The sequence below is a fragment of the Rhincodon typus genome, chromosome 7 (assembly GCF_021869965.1).
Source record: "Rhincodon typus isolate 14 chromosome 7, sRhiTyp1.1, whole genome shotgun sequence".
Taxonomy (NCBI): Eukaryota; Metazoa; Chordata; class Chondrichthyes; order Orectolobiformes; family Rhincodontidae; genus Rhincodon; species Rhincodon typus.
In genome coordinates, this window is record NC_063338.1 from 45,386,459 (window position 1) to 45,410,472 (window position 24,014).

Here is a 24,014-nt window from a genome sequence, read left to right on the forward strand (position 1 = left end):
ACTGTCATGGACAGATGCAACTGCAGCTGGCAAATTGGTAAGGATAAGGTCAAGTTGTTTTTCCCTCTTATTAGTTCCTTTACCACCTGACGCAGACCCAGTCTAGCAGCTATCTCCTTTAGGACCCGACCAGCTCAATCAGTAGTACTGCTGCCGAGCCACTCTTGGTGATGGACATTGAAATCCCCCAGCCAGAGTACATTTTGTGCCCTTGCCATCCTCAGTGCTTCCTCTAAGCATTGTTCAACATGGAGGAGTACTGATTCAACAGCTGAGGGAGGATGATATGTGGTAATCAGCAGGAGGTTTCCTTGCCCATGTTTAACCTGAAGCCATGAGACTTCATGTGGTCCGGAGTCAATGTTGAGGACTCCTAGAGCAGCACCCTCCCGACTGTATACCACTGTGCCACCACCTCTGCTGGGTCTGTCCTGCCGGTGAGACAGGACATATCCAGGGATGGTGATGGTCGTGTCTGGGACATTGTCTGTAAGGTATGATTCTGTGAGTATGACTATGTCAGGCTGTTGCTTGACTAGTTTGTGAGACAGCTCTCCCAATTTTGGCACTAACCCCCAGATATTAGTGAGGAGGACTTTGCAAGGTTGACAGGGCTGGTTCTGCCGTTGTCTTTTCCGGTGCCTAGGTCAATGCCAGGTGATCCATCCAGTCTCATTTCTTTGAGTCTTTGTAGTGATTGGTACATCCGAGTGGCTTGCTAGGCCATTTCATAGGGCAGTTGAGAGTCAACCGCATTGCTGTGGGTCTGGAGTCACATGTAGGCCAGACCAGGTGAGGGTGGCAGATTTCCTCCCCTGAAGGACATCAGTGAACCAGATGGGTTTTTCCAACAATCAGTAATGATTTCATGGGGATCACTAGATTCTTCATTCCAGACTTTTTTTTAATTCCAATTCTACCATCTGTCATGGTGGGATTCGAACCCGGGTCCCCAGAACATCAGCTGGGTTTCTGGATTAATAGTCTAGCGATAATACCACTAGCGATAATACCACAATATCGCCTATCCACCTGTGTAAACCTTTTCCAAACTAAAATTCTTCGGTCAGGAAACCACAGTTTTGCAAAAAAGCTCAAGTGTGTCTGCACTGTACAGTTATAGCAAGATTTGATCCTGACTTTTATACACCATCCCCTTGCATTATAGGGCAACATCCCATTTGCCTTCCCAGTTGCTTGCTTTACTTGCATGCTAACTTGCTGTGATTCATGCCCCAGAATACCTAAATATCCCTGTCCTGCAGCATTATGCAGCCCCTTTCCATTTTAACAATATTTTGCTTTTCTAATCTTCCTGTCAAAGTGGACAATCTCACATTTCCCGATTTCATAACTGCATCTGCCAATTCTTTGCCCAATCACTAAACCTATTCCTTTCGAGACTCTTTGTATGCTGCTCACAACTTGCTTTCCTATTGATCTTTGCATTATGGTTACAATTCAGCAAGATGGCAATAGAATAGGATGCTCCTGTCGGAGCTCCTCTGCTCTGCCTGTTCTTTTTCCTCCTTTTTCCTTTTCTCTCCCCCTTTTTTTTTCTTCACTCCCCTCAGCACAGAGCCCTAGAGCAGCACAGGGAATAGCCCCACAGTGGCACATGGGAAAGGAGCCCTGGAGCATCATGCAAGCAGCAAGCGCAAGCCGACGGAGCAAGCAGGAGCAGGCGGGAGCAGGCAGCCCGAGGCGGCGACGGAGGGGCTGAGTCCCACAGCAATGGAGGGGCCAAGGTACGAATCCCGGTACAGTGCAACTTACCTGGCTGCTGCTGAGTGCTAGTGAGGAGAGGACTGGAGGCTGCAGCAATGCGGGACTTGGGGCCTGGTGCCACATGCTGAGCTACTGTTATCGGACTATAATTTAAAACCTCTTACTGTTTGTAACTACCTCTTGTAAGTAATGCTTTAGCTTTCCTTTAATCCTCTTTGTGTTAAGACCACTTTCTTTTTAACCTGTAAGTTTTGTACCAAGGTATTTGTACCTATGATGGCACTATTAAAAGGCAGCCATTCGAAAATTTTTTCATTGTACGGCTATACTTTTGTATTGTAGTACAAGTGACAATAAACGATATTCTATTCTAATTGGTCCCTTCATCGAATTAATGTAGATCATAAACAGTCGATGCCCCAGCAGTAATTTTGACAATTTGAAAATGATTCTGACTCTGTATTTCCCATTAATTAACCAATCCTCTGTGTATGCTAATATATCACCCAAACACTATGAGCTCATCTTGTGTTTTGATGTGGTACCTCACTGAATGCCTTTTGGAAATCCAACTACACTACATCTACTGGTGTCCCTTTAATCACCCTGTCTGTTAAACTGTCAAAGAATTCAAGTGAATTTGTCACGTGATATCCCTTTCACAAAACCATTTTGATTCTGATTAATGCAATATAATTTTATAAATTCCGGTTCCCATCTCTGAATAATCGATTCCAGCATTTTCCCAATGACAGAACCACAAAAGTGTTAGAGTACATGATGAGGCCTTTTCATCTGTTGAGTCTGCACCACCTTGCCATATGTATAACTTATTTAGTGCCACTCCCCACCTTCTCCACATACTCCTGTACTTTCTTCCTTTTCAGATAACAATACAATTTCCTTCTGAATGCCTGAATTGAAGATGCCTGCACCACATTTGATCCTTCCCCATTGGTAACAATGTTACCCCTAGCCACTCTGTTCAGGCTCCTTGTAATCTTGAATACTTCTTTCAAATTTCCTCTCAACTTTCTCCTCTCCAAGGAAAACAGTCCCAACTTCTCAATCTATTTACATAATTGAAGTTTCTCATCTCTGGGACTGAGCTTTGGTGAGCAGGTTATTGATGACTAAGTGTTTCTTAATCATTCTGTCAATGACACTTTCCATCACTTTGTTAATCACAGAGTAAACTGCATGACTGGTAACTGGCCAAATTGGATTTATCCCATTTTTTGTAATTAGGATATACCTTGCAATTTTCCACTGGACTTTAAACAAGCAGTTTACTGGTATGGCTTCCCATCTGGTCTACTGTATTTGTTACTCACAACATAGTCTCCTCTACACTGGGAAGACCAACTGTAGACTGAGTGATCACTTTATGGAACACCTCTACTCTGTCCGCAAACAATTCAGCCACGTATGATTTGAACACATTATCTTACTCTCACACTCAAGTTCTGTCCTAAGCCTGCTGCAGGACTCAACATTGAGTTCAATAACTTCAGACCATGACCTTTATCCTCCATTTTAATAAATGTATATACATAATTTCCCCAGCATCTTGTTTTTGTGGCTTTGTTTCAGTCACAGCTGACCTATATTCTGCTGTTTACACCGACTGTTAACATCCACTCTGGATTTATGTTTTACCTCATCTGTGCAGCAATTATCACTCCCCAGCGTAGGAGCAAATTACTGCAGATGCTAGAATCTATATTGAAAACAAATCATGCTGGAGACCACAGCAGATCAGGCAACATCTATGGAGCAAAGCTAAAAGGGAAGGAATGTGTTCACAATCTGAAGGTGTTGAACTCAATATTGAGCCCAGAAGGTCGTAAAGTGCCTAGTTTGAAAATATGTTGCTCCTCCACTTTTCGCTGGAGCATTGCTGCATGCCAACAACAGACAAGTGGACATGTGAGCATGATGCTGTGTTAAAATGACTGGCTATGGGAAGGTCAGGGTCATGCTTGAGCACAGACTGGAGGTATTCTGTAAAGCAGTCATGAACCAGCATTTGTTTTCTCCAAATAAGAGTAGGCCACATTGGGTGCAGCGAATGCAATACACAAGACTGGAGGAAGTACAGGTGAAATGCTGCTTCACCTGAAAAGACTGTTTAGGCCCTTGGATGGTGAGCGGGGAAAAGGTGAAGGGGCAGGTGTTGCACCTTCTGTGGTTACATGGGAAGGTGCTGAGATAAGGGGATGTGGTGTTAGTGGTTGCGGAATGGACTAGGGTGTCCCAGAGGGAACGATCCCTGCAAAATGCAGAAGGGGGAGTGAGGGAAAGATGTGCGTGGTGGTGGTGTTCTGCTGGAGTTTTCTGAAATAGCACAGAATGATCTTTTGTATGTGGAGGCTAGTGGGATGAAAAGTGAGAACAAGGGAAACCTGATCATGCTGTTGTTACTGATGGGAAGGGGTAGGAGCGGAAGCACGGGTGATGGGTCGGATGCGGTTGAGGGCCCTGTCAACCACAGTGGGTGGGAAACTATGTCAGCAGTGCTGTTTTGGAAGATGGCATCATCTGAACAGATATGATGCAGGCAAAGGAACTGGGAGAATTGGATAGAATCCTTGCAGGACACGGGGTGGGAAAAGCTGTTGTGAAGGTAGCTATGGGAGTCACTGGCTTTGTCGTAAATGGCAGTGGACAGTTTATTCCCCAAAATAGACAGAAGTCAATGAAAGGCAGGGAAGTGTTAAAAATGGATGATGTGAAAGTTATAGAGGGGTGGAAATTGGAGGCAAAAGAAATAAATTTTTCAAGGTCCAGGCGGGAGCTTGAAGTGGCAGTGAAGTAGTTGTCGATATACCGAAGAAAGACTTGTGGGAGGGGCCAGTGTAGGACAGGAACGACGATTGTTCCACATACCCAATAAAGAGGCAGGCATAGCTGAGACCCATTCGGGTGCCCATAGCCACTTGACTTGCCCATCGACTTGGCAGAAGTGTGATGGGTTAAAGGAGAAATTGTTCAGTGTGAGAACAAGTTTAGTCAAGCGGAGGAGAGTGGTGGTGGATGGGGATTGTTCAGGCCTCTAATTGAGGAGTTCTGAGACCATCCTGGTGGGGAATGGAGGTACTTTACAACCCTCTGGACTCAATATTGAGTTCAACATCTTCAGACTGTGAACGCATTCCTTCCCTTTCTTTTAGCTTTGCTTTTTACATTCTGTCACCATGTCCTCTCTCCCCTCCTCCCACTACAGTAGGACTGTCTATTTTTGCTGTCTGGCAGTTAGACACACCATTGTTCTGCCATTCTCACATTCTGATCACTTAATCTGAACAATCAACATCATTTCTCCCCCAGCACTTCAACCAACAGCCCCGCTGACTATTGCATTCTCCCAGTTCCTCCATCTCCAACTTTGCATATGTTCCAACTTTGGCAAGAGAGCCTCCGAAATGTCCACCTTCTTCCTCAACCAAGGATTCCCCAGCACCGTTGTCAACAGGGCCCTCAACCGGGTCTGACCCGTCTTCCGTATCTCTACCCTCACCCCCTCTCTTCCCTCCTGCAACAGCGATAGGGTTCCCCTTGTCCTTACTGACCATCCCACCAGCATCCACATCTAGAAGATCGTCAGTCACCATTTCTGCCAACTCCAGCGAGACGCCATCACCAGACATATTCCCGTCCCCTCCCTTGTCCGCTTCTGCAGAGACTGTTCCCTCTGGGACACTCTGGTGCACTCTTCCTTCCCCCTCAACAGCACTCCACAGCCCCATGGCACCTTCCCCTGCAAGTGGCAAAGGTGCAACACCTGGCCATTTACCTCTTCCCTCCCCAGTACCCAAGGGCCCAAACATACCTTCCAGGTGAAGCAACACTTCACCTGCACTTCCCAGAATCTAGTCTACTGCAATCATTGCTCACAATGTGGTCTCCTCTATATTGGGGAAACGAAGTGTAGATTGGGTGACCGCTTCGCGGAACATCTACGTTCTGCCACAAGAAAGACCCTGAGCTTCCAGCTGCCTGCTACTTTAACAACCCACCCTGTTTCCTGGCCAACACATTTGTCTCAGGCTTGCTGCAGTGTTCCAGCAAAGCTCAGCGCAAGCTGGAAGAATAACACCTTATTTCTGCTTGGAGACCCTGCAGCCTCTAGGACTCAATATCGATTTCAATAATTTTACGGCCTGAACTCTCCCATGTCCTAGCCCCTTACCCCACACACCAGGCCTTGTTATCACATTGTCTGCCATTACACACTACCTATTGTTGGCCACTAACAGTCCCCATTAACAACTATTCATCCTCCTAGCCAGATCGTTATCAACTCCTTTGTCTGTCCAACTGCTCTTCTCTCTCTTTGGGCTCTATCCCCACCTGTTGTTTACTTCTTAACCCCTCCCCGCACCCTATCTTCTGCATATAAACCAACATTTTCCTAGTTACCATCACTTCTGATGAAGGGTCACCGTACCTGAAAAGTTAACTCTGATTTCTCTTCACAGATGCTGCCAGACCTGCTGAGCTTTTCCAGCAACTTCTGCTTTTGTTTCTGATTTACAACATCTGCAGTTCTTTAGGTTTTGATATTGCATAAATGCTGCCCTCTCCACACTTCAGCTCTGAAGAAGAGTCATCTAGACATGAAACATTAGCTTGCTTTCTCTCCATGGGATGCTGCCTCTCCACAGAGCAGCCTTTTGTTTTGTGACATCTTTAATCTCTAATCTCCCTCATACTCCAAACTCTTTCTTATCTTCCATTCGGTCCCATTTACTCCTCACTAACTTTCTCAACAGCATAAGCCCCATCACTTTTTCATTTATTTCATTTCTAAAGAGGAGTCATACTGGACTTGAAAGGAAAATGTTAACTGTTTCTCTCACTACAGCTGCTATGAGACCCGCTGAGGGTCTCCAGATTTTTTCTGTTTTTATTCCATTATCCACTTTATTTGATAGATGTCTGTGTTGCAGCTTGGTTAGAAGCGCTGCTTGTAATAAAACCAAAATCTGAAATTTGTTCGCTCATGGGATGTGGGCATTGCTGGCTAGGCCAGATTTTACTGCTTTCCTAATTACACTGGAGAAGGCAGTGGTAAACTACATTCATGAACACCTGTAGTCCTTGCTGTTTAGGGACACACATAATACAATCAGGAAAGAATCCCAGGATATTTAATTATTTATATTAAAGAAATGGTGATAGTTTCAAGTCAGGATGGCGTGGTTTGGAAGGGAACATGGGGAACTGGTGTTCCCATGCATCTGATGCCCTTATCCTTCTTAGTGGTAGAAGTAGTGTGTTTAGAAGGTGCTGTCAGAGGAGCTTCCATGTGTTACCTCAGTGCAATTAATAAATGGCAAACACTGCACCTCTGTGCATTAGTGTTAAAGGGAATGGTTGTTTAAGGTGATAGATGTGGTACCATCAAGTGAGCTGTTTTGTTCTGGATGCTGTCAAGAATCTTGGCTGTTGTAGGAACTGCCCTTGTCCAGGCATGTGAAGAGTATTATATCTCACTCCTGACTTGTGCCTAGTAGATTTTGAAAAGGAGGTGAGCTATTTGTCACTGAATTCCTTGTTTCTGAACTGTAATTGTCACTACAGTATTTTTAACACTTGTCCAGTTTAGTTTTTGTTCAATGGGAACTCCCAGGATGTTCATAGAGGAGGATTCAGTGATGCTAATGCCACAAGATGTCAAACGTCACTAGTCAGATTTTCTTACATTGGAGATGGTTATTGTCTGGTACTGTGTATTATTTACACCTCATCAGCCCAAGCCGAGGAGTCGTTCAGGTGAATATGGGCACTTGACTGCTTCAGTGATTGAGAAGTTGTGAATGGGTGCTGAACACTGTGAGGTCATCACAAACATTCTCACTTTTATGATGGAGGGAAGGTCATTGATGAAACAGCCGAAGATGGTTAGGTATAGGACATTATCCCGATGAACTGCAGTAATGCCATGCAGCTGAGAGAAACAAGTAGTTTGATGAGGATGAGATCAAAGAGGCTTTTTCCAATGAGCTCATTCTCCCACTACTTGCTCCTTCCTTAAAGGGTATTAGTAAACCAGATGTATTTTTTTTACAAGAATTGGCAATGGATTAACTTCCCTCTTAGCTAAGCCTTTTTAAAGCCAGATTCAAATTCAGAATTCAAATTCCAACAGCTGATATGGTGGGATTTGATAAACTGCCCCCAGAGCATGAGCCTGGACCTCCACATTACTGTGCTACCTGTGATACCTACATTATTTTGGGGAGCAGCCACATTGCCTTCTTCTGATCCAGACTGCCATCTACAGCATCTTCAACTCTCCTTGGCAGTCAGAGCTTGACTTCTCAAAGATTCCTCCACTACAACTTGACCATGTGAAAACAATTAGCATATATGATAGGCATGGTGCCCCTAGGAACATGGTGCAGGAGATTACTCAAGCAATGCCTCAACTGCTCAGAAGGAATCCTCCAGTATAAGCTGAAGGGGATGTCCAGGTTCATGATGATCAGCTGCACTTTCCATAGTATTGCCACATAAGGCTGACAGGATGCATCCCGAACACCCTGTCCCCTAATGCATTGTCTGAAAGTGTTTGCTCAGGCACCAGTTTCCCTTAAACTACTTCCCCTTATTATCACGGATCCACTATTTTCCAGGTGAAATGTCGATCACAGTGATTCATGGGCACCATGATACAATAAATCTACTCATACATCTTTTCATTAACACTTGTATCCAACAACACAATGATTATATAAATTGAAGTGAACTATTCACCCGTATCCATTCCAAGTTCTGCATGATAACCTGTAAAATGTTGGAGCTGGACTCTTCTGTCAATCTTGACAGTGACAGGAGGGTATTTAGCAAGTTTACCAATGTAAAAAGCATCTTGTTGTGCATTTTCAGAACCATTCTCCTGCACACTGTCCAATTAAATTCCTCATTTGAAACTTCTGTAGCAGAATCCTTCGACCTCACTCTCTGAGGGGCTGGCACCAAAGCTGTCCTTTCACCCTTGCCTACCTGCAGTCCACTCATGCCTGGTGACTTAACAGGGCTGCATCCCAATTCTATTTTAGCTTTTAAGGTGCACATAATGGCAGTCATTGAACTACACTGTGAGTGTCAAGTGAAGTAAAGGTGCATCATCCTGAGACATCTGGTGCAACTCTCTTTTCCTCATGGAACTGTAGTGATTGGTCAAGTGGCTGTTTTTGGGTATCTTCAAGGATGAAATCAGAACAGGAGGACTGGGTGAGTGGAAGGTGTGGGAATGAAGTGGGAAGCAAGAAATTCATGTCACATATTAGCAGCAGTGTGTGCCATAAACAAGATACTGAAGCAACTTCCAAGCCTCTGGTGACATCTCATCTAAATCAGTGACCTGAGCCAGGCAGAAAGACAAGTTCAGCAGAAATACAGCAATACCAGCATTTGAAAGTGTCCCTCTAAGTCACACACCAGTCTGATTTGAAATACATAGCCTTTTTTCCCCACTGTTGCTATGTCAAAAACCTGGAACTCCCTTGATAACACCATGGGTGTACTTTCTAAAGACTCATTAACAAGATGTAGGCAGCGCTGGCTGGGCCAACATTTACTGCTCAATCCTTGGTGCCCTTGAGAAGTTGGTGGTGAGTTGCTGCCTTGAACTGCCACTGTCCATGTGCTATAGGCAGACTCACAATGCTGCTAGGGAGGGAGTACCAGGATTTTGACCCATGATATTGAAAGAATGGTGACATGCTTCTAAGTCTGGATGGTGAGTGGCTTGGAGGGAAACCTGTAGGTGGTGGTGTACCCATGCATCTACTACCCTTGTCCTTCTAGATGTAAGTGGTCAAGAATGACAGGACAGCAGTACTCTACCATGTGTACTGCAGTGGTTTATTGAAGAGGCTGAGGCCAAGGGTAATGCCCACATTTCAAGAACAAACGCCCACATTTCAAGAACAAACAAACAAACAAAAAGACTGTCATCTGCAAATTTGACCTTAATCCATTTATTGCATTGGGATTCACTTATGCAGAAAGAGCATTCAAAAATCCAGGATAAAGTTAAGTTTGTATACAGCCTTGGTGAGACCACAACTGGTGTATTGTGTGCAGTTCTGTTCTTTTCACTACTAAAGGGATAGTAAAGAAGTAGAACATGCAGAAAACATTTATAAGGTTTAGTTTTTCCAAAAACAATAATACAGAACAATAAGGATGAATTGGAACAACTGGGCCTTTTTCTCTAGAAGACCTCTTACAAAGAAAGGGAGGCCTGACAGAGATCTTTAAATTGTGAAATGGTCTGATATACTGTAGTGACTGAGTCCAGTACAATGGGATATAAATCTGGGACAGTCTGATCAAATAAAGACTTCAGGACTATTTAAAGAAAATAGCGATGGGCATATAGATTTCATTGCCAGAGTGGTTGAAACATTTGGCACTGACACATTTATAAGAAGGCTTGAAGCATATATTAGGGAATAGTGGGATATGGCAATGTTGAAAATAGGCAATTAGAGATGAAGCTCATCTGAAGCACACCTGCAGCATAGACTATTTATGCCAGAAGTTTTTTTCTGTGAAAAACTCCTCTGTTGAGTTTTCTGGAAAAGTTCTTGTGTTGTTCCACTTTTATCCATAATGAACAGAATAATTGATTTTTCCATCAGTAACATCACCAAAGAATTGATCCATGGCCACCTCCTCTTCATAACAACGCGGTCTCTATGAAACACAGAATTGTTACAATGCTGAAGCAAGTTATTCAGCCTGTCATGCCTCCACTGGCTCTTCAAATGAGCATCATTACCTCATGCCAATCTCCTTTCTTCGCCATTCCTTGCACACCATTTCTGTCCAAATAATCATCCAATGCCCTCTTGAATGCCCCAATTGAACCTGACTCCACCAGATTTCCAGGAAATGCATTCCATACCCTATAGCTGTTATGTGAAGGGGCTTTTTCTTCTTCTCACTTCTTTTGGAAATCACTCTAAATCTACACCCTCTTATTCTTGTTCCTTTTATGAGTGGCACCAGCTTCTCCCTGTCTACTCTGTCTAGCCCGCTCATAATTTTGAACACCTCTATCAAATTTCCTCCCAGCTTTCTTCTCTCCAAGGAGAGCAGTCCCAACTTCTTCAATCTATCCTCATAACTAATTTGAGATTCCTGGAACCATTCTTGTAAATTGTCTCTGCACTCTCTCCAATGCAGTCACATCTTTCCCATAAAGTGGCACCCACAATGGTTCAAAATACTCCAGGTGAGGTCTAACAAGTATCTGAAACATATTCAACATCACCTCCTTGTTCTTGTACTCTATGCCAATATTAATAAAGCTGAGGGCATTGTATGCTTTATTAACTGTTCTCTCCATCTGTCTTGCTACATTTAATGATCTGCACACATACAGACCCAAGTCCCTCCGTTCCTGCATCCTGTTTAGAAGCATACACTCTACTTTTATTGTCTTTCAATGTTCTTCCTACCAAAGTGCATCACCTTACACTTCTCTGTATTGAACCTCATCTTCCACCGTCCACTCCACCAACTTGTCAATGTTCTTTTGGAGTTCCACACTGTCCTTCTCACAGTTTACAATGTTACCAAGTTTCATGTCATTTTCAAACTTTGAAATTGCTTGTTGCACACTAGGATCTGGATCATTTCAAAATTTAGGAAAAGCAAGGGTCTCAATGCTGGTTCTGGGGAACTCGACTACAAACCTTACCCCATCCCAAAAAATATTCATGGACCATCACTCTCTGTTTCTTATCACTCAGCTTATTTTGTATCTGTGTTGCTAATGTCCCTTTTATGCCAGGATTTATAACTTTCCTCACAAATCTGTTGTGTGGCATTGTATCAAATCTCTTCTGAAATTCATTAACATGGTGTTAATTACAAAAGCATCCATAAGTTTTTTTCTCATAAGCAGCTCCTAAACCTATGGAGTCTTAAACTAGAGACTCACATTAATTTGCAAAGAATTCATTTCCTTGGTGTCTTCAAATTTTTCTGGATCAAAGTTAGTTGAGTACTCTTTTGTAACAGGTTTAAAACTGTTCTCTCTCCTTTGCAGCCTCTCTTAGTTAGAATCAGAATTGTTACAGTACAGAAGGAAGCCATTTGACCAAGGGCAACTTCTCTCCATTGCAGCCTTTCTCATTTAACTGCCTCTTTTCCCATGTAGCCTATCTGCCCCTCTGTGGTCTCTCTCCTATCCCTGAGCTCTTCTCCACTGTATGCACTCCCTACTGCCTCTCCCCTCTCTTGCTTTTGAGGCTGAGATGCAGAGGCCAGCAAGACTGCTCACAAGACAGCCTGAGGCACGGTTGTTTGCAAATGGCGGCTCCTGCAGAGTCAGAAGGTTCACACCACACAATTGCCAAACCAACGAACAGGCAATGCTGTACCAGTAGCCAGGGATTCCAGAAGGCAAGTCTGGAACGGGAATGCAACAGGGGTCTGGACATTGCCTGGAGGGGTTGCTGGAGAAGAGGATTGCCAGGAGGATGATGAGCATTGCCATGAAGAATTTGAGAACATTGTTAGCAGAAGCTGAACATTGGAGGGGTATAATTGGGAGATGCGAGGGATAGGAGGCAGTGAAAATTACCAGTAATGAGTTGGGGGGAACAATGTTGAGGGGAGTAAACATTGTTAGGAGTGTCATTGTGTTGGAGTGTTTTAACAAGTAATTGTGTAAAACTAGGGTAGTATATGACAAACAGCTGAAGTATGCATGGATATAGTCATCTAATTCTACTATGGTAGGGAATCTTGCAGCAGGCCTTCACTATTTCTGGGTCAAAATTCTTCAGCGTCCTCACTAACAACACCTTAGGTGTGCCTACAACACATGACTGCAGCAGTTCATGGAGAAGGCTCAGCACCACTTTTTTATTTCCTTATTATTTAATGGGATGTGGGTGTCATTAGCAAAGCCAACATTTGTTGTCCAAACCTAAAAGCCCTTGAACAAACTTTTAGGGACAGGCAGCAAATGCTGGCCTGGTGTATGATGCTCATATTCATGAACGAAAGAAAAATCCAGGCAAGAAAAACCCTCAATTGGAAGTATAATCATTCTGTGTAAGTAGTGCACACATATTGTGCATGTTAGGACTATCTCAGAGTCTCACGGCAGCTTAAGTTGAGTGTTTGTCACTCCCTGTCAAAAGATTCAGACCAGTGTTTCCTCATGATATAGAAACTGTGGTTCAGGCATTAGTTTCAGAACCTTTCCTGAACTCTCTTGAATAATTAGAGTCATATGGCACAGAAACAGACCCTTCGGCCGAACTCGTCCATGCTGACCAGGTTTCCTAAACTGAACTAGTCCCATTTGACTGCATTTGCCCCATTTCACTCTTAAACATTTCCTATTAATGCACCTATCCAAATGTCTTTTAAATGTTGTAATTGTACCCACCTCTACCACTTCCTCTGGCAGCTCGTTCCATACACACTCCATCCTCTGTGTGAAAACATTGCCACTGAGGTCCCTGTTAAATCAATCCCCTCACACCTTAAACCTATGCCCTCTTGTTTTGGACTCCTCTACCATAGGGAAAAGACCTCAGCTATTCACCTTATCTATGCCCCTCTTGATTTTATAAACCTCTCTAAGGCCACTTCTCAGCGTCCTATGCTCCAGGGAAAAAAAGTCCCAGCTTATTCAACTTCTCCTTAAAACTCAAACCTTGGTAACATCCTTGCAAACCTTTTTCGCACCCTTTCCAGTTTAATAATGTCCGTCCTATAGCAGGGTGACCAGAATTGCACCAGGTACTCCAAACGTGGCCTTACCAATGTCCTGTACAGCTGTAATATGATATTCCAACTCCAGTTCTCAATGTTCTGATCAATGAAGGCAAGGGTGCCAAACGTTTTTTTCACCACCCTGTCCACTTGTGATGCCACTTTCAAGTAATTATGTACCTGCACACCTAGGTCTCTCTGTTTGACAACACTCCCCAGGATCCTACTATTTACTGTGTGAGTCCTGCCCTGGTGTGTCTTACCAAAATGCAACACCTTACATTTATCTAAATTAAAGTCCATCTATCATCCCTCAGTCTACTGGCCCAGTTGATCAAGATCCCGTTGTACTCTTAGGCAACCTTCTTCACTGTCCACTATACCACCAATTTTGGTGTCATCCGCAACCTATTAACCAAGCCTCCTATATTCTCATCAAAATATTTATATAAATGACTCAAAACACTAGACCCAGCACTGATTCTTGTGGAACTTCACGAGTCACAGGCCTGCAGTCTGAACAGCAACCCTCTACCACTACCCTCTGTCTCCTACGGTGAAGCCAATTTTGTATCCAATTGGCTAGCTCCCCCTGGATCCTATGTGATCTAACCTTACTAAGCAGTCTATCATGCAGAACTTTGTCAAAAATCTTGCTAAAGTCCACGTAGACAATGTCTACTACTCTGCCTTCATCTATCTTCTTGATCACCTTTTCAAAAAAATCAAATTTGTGAGACATGATTTCCCATGCACAAAGCCACACTGACTATCCCTGATCAATTCTTGCCTTTCCAAAAGCATGGGGCTCCTGTCTCTCAGAATCCCCTCCAACAACTTACCCACCACTGATGTTAGGCTCACCAGTCTGTAGTTCCCTGGCTTTTCTTTGGTGTCTTTCTTGAAAAAAAAAAGGAACAACGTCAGCCACCCTCCAGTCTTTTAGCAGCTCATTCATGGCTGTGATAGATACAAATATCTCTGCTAGGGGCCCTGGAATTTCTTCTTTAGCTTCCCACAATGTCCTGGGATACAGTTGATCAAGTCCCGGAGAGTTATCTACTTTTATACATTTTAAGACCCCCAGGATCTCCTCTTCTGTAATATGGACTCTTTTCAAGACATCACTATTTACTTCCCAGAGTTCCCAACTTCCATGTCATTTTCCATGTAAATACTGATGAGAAATATTCTTCAAATTCCCTTTAATATGGAGACTAAAATTAAAAACAGCACTCCAGATGAGGTCAGAAAAACCTGGAGTCAACTTCAATACTTCTTCTTTGGCTTATGGATCAAAATGTTGCTATATATCACAATAATGTAGTTGTCTTTTTCCCATATGTATGAATACAAAATCAACAATTTGAACAACTTATCCAAAGTAGCAAATAACTTCAACTGAAGATGTGAACTGACTAACCTCTGTCCTCTATCCTCTTATCCAAGGATGCTGACAAATTGGTCAGTATTTCCAGCAATTTCAAGAAATCTTTTCTGCTTTGTAAAAGTTTGTGAAAAGTTTTCTTTTACTTGTCTCCCTGACTATTGGGGTTTTATTGGTCTTAACTTTTGCATCATGTTTTCAGGTTAACCTCAACTGTGATGCAAATGTAGAACACAAAAAGAAAAGGGAGTTTAAATGTTCCAATAAAAAAAAGTTTGTTACTGAGCTATTTTATACTTCTGTTCATCTTTTCTTTAGCTCCGAACACACTCATCTCTCCTATGGAGACCGAAATTAAGATCAGATTGACCAGTCCAAAGACCTTTAACATCAGCACTGAAACACCTACTCAAAGCTGTTGGACAAAAACATTATTAAACCACTCATCTCCTGCAGATAAGGATGAATGCTCTGTGTAAACATCTTTCTTTTCCAGCAGCTTGCACTTTTAGGAAAGATTAACTCAGCACGTGAAGTCCAATACAGTTATAAGTTGCACCTCTGAGAAAAAGGAAAACTACTTTGAACCTTGCAGATTACTTCATAAGTCAGCCTTTCTTACTATCTCCAATGGCAAATGTTTCTGTAAATGGCACTACTTTACTATACTGAAAGCTCAGAGGTTTGTGAACTGTATTTTCCTAACAATCTCACAAACTTCATTTAGTAATGCCCTACATTTTACTAGAGTAGGACATCTCATAGTGTGTCCTGTTAGTTAGCCTTTTTCCTTTTGCCCTGCAAATTGGTGAAAATACAAATTGTTAACGATGTAGGGGGGAACAAGGAGGTATCAAGGATTTCAGTGAATGACAGTGCCAATAATCCATTTCCTTCACTAATCAAATTTAAGGCTTGAGAAAGAAACAGACGAATGACGGGGAAGGAAATAGCATGTGTCAAAGTCAAATCAGGTACAGAAAGAATCACTAGCCTAACAGAATTCTCTTTTCACCACCCCTTTCCCTGTTCTCAGCTGTACACAATGCCAATTATTCAACTATGACAAGCACATGAACCCAAATACATTGCACAGCACTCAATGCCATACATTCCTCTCTACAGGACAAGGTGGCACACAACAGCAGGTGACAGCTGACAGGGGAAAGGCAAGGATGCCTATCCTCATCTCTTCTAAGGAGATGGTGCAGGCAGTCACTGCACTGTCTGCAACTAAAGCCATGCACAGCGATACGAGGGGAACCATAGAAGATGGCAGTTTCCTCCCCAACTTACTCACATCCCACTTCCTGCTCATATTCCAATGTCTCCTACAAGATCCAGTTGATTTTCTACGAGATACAGTCAATGTAAGTGTGCACTTGTTGCTTTTTCACCTTTCCTTCACAACAACCCTATCTCATGCCTTTCTCCTTTCAGACATACAACAGTACCACCTGGTGCAAGGCAATGGGCCCTGCCAACAATGCAGTGAAGCCACTGAAAACTTGTGCTCCAGAACTTGCTGCTCCTCTAGTCAAGTTCCAATACAGCTATAACACAGGTATCTACTCGACACTGTGGATAATTGTCCATATATATAATGTGCAAAAGAGGGGAAAATTCAAAACCTGTCAATTACTATCCCATCAGTCAACCCTAACTCATCATTATAGTTTATGGAAGGGGCCATCATCAGTGCTATCAAGCAGCATTTACTTTGCAATAACATACTCAGTTTGTGTTCTGCCAGGGCTACTCGGCTCCTGAACTCATTATACCCTTGGTTTTAACACGGACAAAAGAGAGGAACCAACGAGAGAAACTGAAAGTGAACACCCTTGATATCAAGGCTGCATTTGACTCAGTGTGTGGCTTAAGGAGCCCTGGAAAACTGGAGTCAATTGGTATCAGGGAGAAATTCACCACTGGCTGGAGTCATACTTAGCACAAAGGAAGATAGTTGTGATTGTTGGAGGTCAAACATCAGAACTGCAGGACATCTCTGCAGGAGTTTGTCAGGGTAGTGTTCTGTGTCCAACCATCTTCAACTGCTTTAACAATGACCTTCCTCCATCATAAAGTCAGAAGTGGGATTTTTGCTGACGACTGCACAATGTGAGCACTATTTGAGACTCCTCCGAGGAATCTTGCAGTGAGAAACTCACCACCTGACCACCATCCACAGAATAAGTCAGGAGTTTGATGGAATACCTCCCGCTTGCCCAGATGACTTCAGCTTCAAAAATACTCAAGAAGTTTGACACCATTAAGGACAAAGCAGCCCTCTTGACTGATACCACATCTTCAAACATTCACTTCTTTCACTATCCCTGCACAGTAGCAGCAGTGTGTGCCATATACATGAGGCACTGCAAAAATTCATGAAGGATCCTCAGATTTCCTTCCAAATTCATGATCTTTTAGAACAACAAAGGCAGCAGACACATGGAAACACCATCACTTGCAAATTTCCCTCCAAGCTACTCACCAACTTGACTTGGAAATATATTGTCATTCCTTCACTATCACTGGTCCAAAATCCTGGAAATCCCTTCCTAACAGGACTGAACCTGTATAAAAGGGATTGCAGGACTTCAAGATAGCAGCTCAAAGAAACCTTCTACAGGGCAACTGTGGATGGGCATTAAATGCTGGCCCAGTCAGTGAAGTCCACATCCCTGAATTAATTTTAAAACATTCCAAAAAGGACAGTGACAATGAAAAAACACCATCACCCAATTTCACATTCACAATTACCAGCACACACATTGGCACTAAGCAAACTTTAAAGGGTAAGATAGGAGCAGGATTTGCACCAAAGATGCAAACGCAGACTGAACACAGCATGGCTTTGAAAGAATGTCGGGCGTCCCTACAGTGCTGTCAACTGCACGAGTGGCATGCAACTAGGACAGGGAGAAAATAGCTTAGGTGCTAGCTTCCTGGAAGACATGATTACACATTAGACTTGCAGCAGGGAACTGAATGAAGAGCGTCCTAGTGGGACTTACAGAAAAAATTGACAGGCAAATTTCTGGAATACGCTTGATGCATTTGTAAGCCTATTATTACTGCCAAGAAGTAGAGGGGTTGGTTAGCTCAGTTAGCTGGGTGGCTGGTTTGCTATGCAGAGTAATGCCAACAGTGTGGGTTCAGTTCCCAAACCAGTTGAGGTTCATGAAGGAATCTCCTTCTCAACCTCTCCCTTACCTGAAACATGATGAAGTTCAGATTAAGCCACTCACCAACTCTATACCAATATTTGTCAACACAACCATAGATTTGATAGTTGTTGTTTCAGCTTCCATTGCAGTACAACCAGAAACCATCCAACATCTGAGTGCTGGAATGGAAGCTCAAACTGAAGTCAATGAAATCTCAAACAGAAACAAGAAAGGTTTCAAGAGATTTCTGATGAAGGGTCATTGAACTCGAACATTTACTTTGTTTTCTCTCTACAGGTGTTGCTGGACCTGCTGTGTTTCTTTAGCACATTCTGTTTTTGTATCAGATTTCCAGCATCCGCAGTTCTTTCTATTTATTTTGTTGTCATGAAATCTCAGCTTGTTGCCATGCAAGCACAGCTTGCGGCCAGGCAAGCTAAGACTGCTGTCATTATGGCTATAGATACCAACAAACAAAGTGATTTCAGGGTGAGACAGCAGTCCAACCATCTTTGCTTCAACTGATTACTTAGATTAGAGAGCTGTTGCCCTGGTTGAGTGACAGTAACATTGTGACAGTTGGTTTTGTAGAGCAGCCACCCTTTGTTTTGACTTAATGGTTTAAATGCTGAGAGACCAGCAGACTGATATAGAATACATGAATTATGACTGCTGCTAAAATATGTGATGTGCTGAGCATGATCTCTCACCAACAGCATATTCAAGGAGGAGAACTATTTGTGGTTGTAGTCTATCTCAGTATTTAAATATGGCATCTGCAAAACTATATACTTGTAAGTAACAATCCTCTGGGAAAGCCTAATCTTCTGTCAAAATTATGTGATATTCGACCTGCCTTTCTCTAGTCTTTATGCAGCAGTGGGCAGTAAATTTGGGAGGTGTTACAGCTGACATTCGCTAAAGCCTGGAAAGCTCCCAACTCAAAAACGTTCACAACTCTGACAGTGGCATCCCTGCTGTGCTCTGAGGGTGCAGATCTGTCTGCAAGAGGCCACAGATGTGCTTATGTGTGTCCTTTTGAATATGAAGTTAATACATGCACTGTTCTTGGCTTAGGCTGAGGTAAGAAAACTGGTCCTGTAAGACCCAGAGGTAGCTAAAGCCTTCTGTTGAGTTAGCCAATATTTAGTTGGTAGCACTCTTCATCTTTGAAGATTCTGGGTTCAAGTCCCATTCCAGGGCTTGAGCACAAAAATCGAGGCTGACACACAAGCGCAGTACTGAGGAACACTGCACCTTTCACATCAGATATTAAATAAAGCTCCCATCTGCCTGCTTGAATGAATGTAAAAGATTCCATGGCACTATTTCAAAGAAGAGCAGGAGAATTATTCCTTGTATCCTGGCCAATACGTATTCTCCAAACAATATCACAAACAAAGATTGTGTAGTCATCGTCACATTGCTGCTTCTGCAAGTTTGCTGTGTATATAGCAGCTGCATTTCCTGCATGACATCAGGGATTACACTTCAAAAAGTAATTCAACTCAGAACCATTCTGAAGAAGGGTCACTGGACCTGAAATGCGAACTCTTTTTTTTCTCTTCACAGATGCTGCCAGTCCTGCTGATATTTTCCAGCAATTTCTGTTTTTGTTCCACTATATAAACTTTGACATGAGCCCTATTAACATAAAGTTGAAAAAAAGATAGCCAAAATTGCCATTCCACTCATTGCATTATTTTTCAAATAGTTTCTTGAGAGGATTCATTAATCCATTGCACATTTCATAGTTTGCTTCTATTCTTGTCAATTACATATTTCTATGTTATAAATTACTACAAATAATAATTTTCTGGTTGATTTATCCTGTATATCACTTGTCTCTGTTCACCAATCCAAGAAGAGTCATATTAGCTCAAGGCTGGTTCATCCATTGGGCATGTTATTATAGACCTGGGTAACTGTTAATCCTGAAGCTCACATAGTTCTGTCAGCACTGTCTAAAGTAAAACAGCAACTTGCAGCTCACAGGGAACAAACTATACTTTTAGGAACTGATATATGATGATGTAAAGCCACCAAGAAAAAAAAATGTCTCCATCAAAAACCCCAATTAAACCATTTTACTACCTTGTCCTTTGCCTTAAAACCTCCCAAATAGCTACTTTCTCTTATGGGTAAGGTACTTTGTCCCTTAATATAACTGACTTTTTTCCCCTCAAAGAATAATGGTCAGAAGGAGGAAAGGAATATTGATGTATTGTTTGTTAATAGTTTATATTATTTTTTAAAAATTCGCCATCCTTTTGAGACTAATAAACTTGAAAATGTCGAGGTTACCAGTAAGTTTTCATATATTTCATAACCAAGATGTGTGTGCACTTCTTATGCTTCTTGGTTGCCTTTTATTGCTGTTTTATACACTTTAAAACATGTAAGTAAAAACACCTAAGGTGTAGCCCACGTCTGGTTTCTATCCCTTGAAGTAGCATTTTTGTCTTATTGGCAGTGTTTCAGGAGTGCTGCCCAAATTTTTGACTTTGTTGGTTCAGAAGCACTGTAATATTGGAGAACTGAGAGATATTGGTAACTGTATGGAAAACTCCCTTTGCAGCATTTATAATTGTGAGTCAGGTCAGTGGAGTATATTTTCCCTTAATGATAAATAAAATATCGTTCTCATCTATTCCATACAAGTAGTGAAATTTTAAGATCAAGATTAGTCAACTGTACTATTTTTAGAAGGTCTGCAGCAGAAAAAGTCAATGAAAAGAATCCCAGGATAAAGTGCCTGTAGCTTCCGCTATGATTGATTGGTGTCCCCTTGTTTTGAAGAAAGATATTTGCTCAGTATTTTGCAAAATTAAACTGATCCTACAAATCAGTAATTTAGTTCAAATAAATCAGTCTTAAAATCTTTACTGACAGCTACCATAAATCAAAATTGCACTGCATCTTTTTGCACATGAAGTGTAAGCAGTTACATAAATTACCTCTTATTTTCCCTTTATCAATCCTTTTTTTGTCAGGAACACAGCTCTTAGTTGGTGTATTTTTCCTCTTGTCAGTGATGTCAAAAGTGGCAAAACAATCTTCTGCTTATTGAATAAAAGATTAAGCTTGCCCCTTGTGTTGCAGGTGTTAAAGATTACAAATATCCAATTTCTATTCTATAGATTTTGTGTATATTCAGTTCTAAACAAAGCAAAATCTTATTCTGAAGTGTTTAGACCTCTGTTTTGGGTAGAAATAACTTACAGCTATATTTGCCTCTTATCCACATAGTTTTATCAATGATTTATTTGAAATAATGCATCAGAATAAATGTTGTCATTATGCTATATCAGGGCATTATCACTCTGTTCCTGGACATAACGGCAGTTAGAACTCTTGGCAATTAGTCAAAAATATACTGGCTTATAAGCTTTACAGTGAAACTATTACCATTTAATCCATTTTTTAATGCGATAGACTATTTAATGAAGGTCAAGATCTCTTGCTCCTGTCTGGGTATTTAGCTTTCTTTGTTAAATGTTCTTTAAGGTTGCCTTTGCAACCACCGTTTTTTTTACTTTATATATTTTATGAGTAAACTCATATTCTGAAAATGGAAATTATCTCAAGACATTGTAAGACTTTGTAATCAAGCTGAAATTAATTAGTTCCCAGTCCAAAGTTATCTGATTAATAGTACGTTTAAGGAAGGCAGTATAACTTACCTTTAGTAAAATGGTGGTACCCACTATCTCCTTCCAAGGATTTCTCTTGCACCTTTGCTATTGAGTTTTACATTGTGGGATCAAAACTATATGAAGTGGCACATACTTTAACCTTTGTCAAGTTGAAATATTTAATATGCTTACTGTTATTAGTAAACAAATTGTGCAATAAGATGCAGCAAGGGAAAATTGGCCATGAATTCTGAATTGCCACAAGACGATGGATGATTTAGCCTAACTAAAATTGGCAATTAAACTTGTAGCAAGTTGAGACTAGTACCTAACAGCGTAGCCATCTTTTTAATTATGAGATTTCTGTTCTTACATTTCCATTCTGATTTTTATTTTTCTCTTCCAACATGTCTTTCCCTCTATTTGTAAGGAAATGGCTTTTGATGATAAATTTAGTAACCTTGACTACTTCTGTGAGGTCACTAAATTTCTTCCTGCACTGCATCCAGGTATCTGAAGGGTTTGCTTGTTCTATGTCAGTGCAGATCTCTCCCCTCCTGCCTATCCTCAGCACCAAAATCCATAATGTGCATCAGAGAACAATGGAAAATGTCTCTGATATGTTGATTTTTACTTTTCTTCCTGTAGTGATTGGAAGCAGGTGGACCTTGTTGAGTACAAGATCCTAGATTGGGGTTGTTAACCTGGGCCAATCAGGAAGCCCTGGCTGACCAATATAATCAGGAAGTTTACAATCTCCTCAGTTCAGAGGACTGACTTTGAGCTGGCTAGCTACAGCCAGTGTACTGTGCACCGTAAAGGGTGACAGGATACTGGACCCTGTGCAGTTATTTCAGTGGCGATGGGAGAAAACAGTATGTGCCTGAAGAACATTTGCTCGCAGCAGTCATCTTGGAGTTGGGATAAGCATTTCTGGCATCATGCCTTCATTTGGGAAGCTTGATTTGTTTGATCCTGCTGTTGAAGACTAGGCCCAGTATACGGAATGATTGTTTTTTTTCTGGGCAAATGATATTGGGACAGATGAAAAGCAACAAGTAATCTTTTTGACTGCTTGCAGATCTGCAGCATTTTCAGTTATAAGGGGCTTAACCTACCCAGCCACTTAAACTTCCAAGAGTTGACAGTTGGTTAAGGTATATTATGACCCAAAACCTCCTCTAGTTTGGAGATACTATCAGTTTCACTCGGCTATTAGAGAACCAGGGGAATACGTATTGGGATTTCTGATAAGGTTAAGATGACCGGCAGAGGCCTGTGGTTTTGGGTTAACACTGAATGAGATGCTGAGAGACTGTTTGGTATGTGGGATTAATGACATAACCATGCAGTAGTGTCTATTAGCTGAAGCCCAACTGGACTTCAAACAGGCACTACAACTGGCTTTGTCATTAGAAAATGCAGTAAGTGGAGCATTGGCTCTATAGGGCATCCCAATGGAAGTGGACTCCCTCACCTGTCTGTCTGAGCTTGTGGAACACCACGTGAGTGTAGGCAATTGCAGAGCCTCGTGCAAGGCATATCCTGAGCAGAGGGACCCCAGGCCAGCCCACAGCAGAATGCCAGAACAAAGCTGAACCTCAGCCAAGTGGCTAAAATGTTTTTCAGAATCTGAGCCAGCAAGCCATTTTAGTTGCTGCTGGTATGCGGACTCGAGACAGCAAAGGACTCCTACAAGGCCTGATCTGAGTAAGAAAACTCGTAGGCTGGTACCCAGGAGAGTGTATACCCTGGAAAGTCCCTGAACATGTGAGTTGGAACAACTAAATTGCTTAGCAACATCCAAATCAAACGATTAAAATTTAATGTTTGGTTAAACAGTCACCCAGTTCCCACTGAGATCGATACTGGTGCACCTGTATCTGTGGTTGCAGAACCTGTATCTGTGGTTGCAGAACCTGTATTTGACAAGATTCGCTGAGGACTCCAACCCTGAAGTTTGTGCAAGACCTCAGCCAGACTGAACATCCATTGGAGGACTACATGTTAAGGGTACGACTTCAGCTCCGCTCTGGTATGAGAAGCAGTTGGTGCAATTCCCACTGATGATATTAAAAGGCTCAGGCCCAAGCCTACTGGGGCAGAATTGGTTGAGAAAGATTTACCTGGATTGGCTCAACATTTTTCAGTTAGAAAATGGCTGCCTCAGTGAAGTCCTAGTGAAATACCCAGGAGTTTTTCAGCAAGGGCTTGGGACTATCAAAGGAGTCAAAGCTACTTTACATGTTGACCAGGAAGCAATTCCGTGATTTTACAAGACTCGCCTGGTGCCTTACGGGCAAAAGTAAAGGCGGAATTGAGGAGGCTGGAAAGTGAAGGAAT

The 24,014-nt window shown here is 42.2% G+C and overlaps 1 protein-coding gene across 6 annotated transcripts in view; it reads right to left on the reverse strand.

Moving 5' to 3' along the window:
* metap1d (methionyl aminopeptidase type 1D (mitochondrial)) overlaps window positions 1-24,014 on the reverse strand; it is a 177,607-nt gene that overhangs the window by 21,813 nt on the left and 131,780 nt on the right. Inside the window, exon 7 of one of the 6 annotated variants that reach the window (XM_048599387.1) lies at window positions 9,702-10,440. The exons of the other annotated variants lie outside the window; for them this stretch is intronic. Coding sequence (XP_048455344.1) covers window positions 10,230-10,440 — 211 coding nt within the window. The 3' untranslated portion in view covers window positions 9,702-10,229. Of the gene's footprint in view, window positions 1-9,701; window positions 10,441-24,014 lie in introns of those variants that run through there. 6 annotated transcript variants of the gene reach the window in all.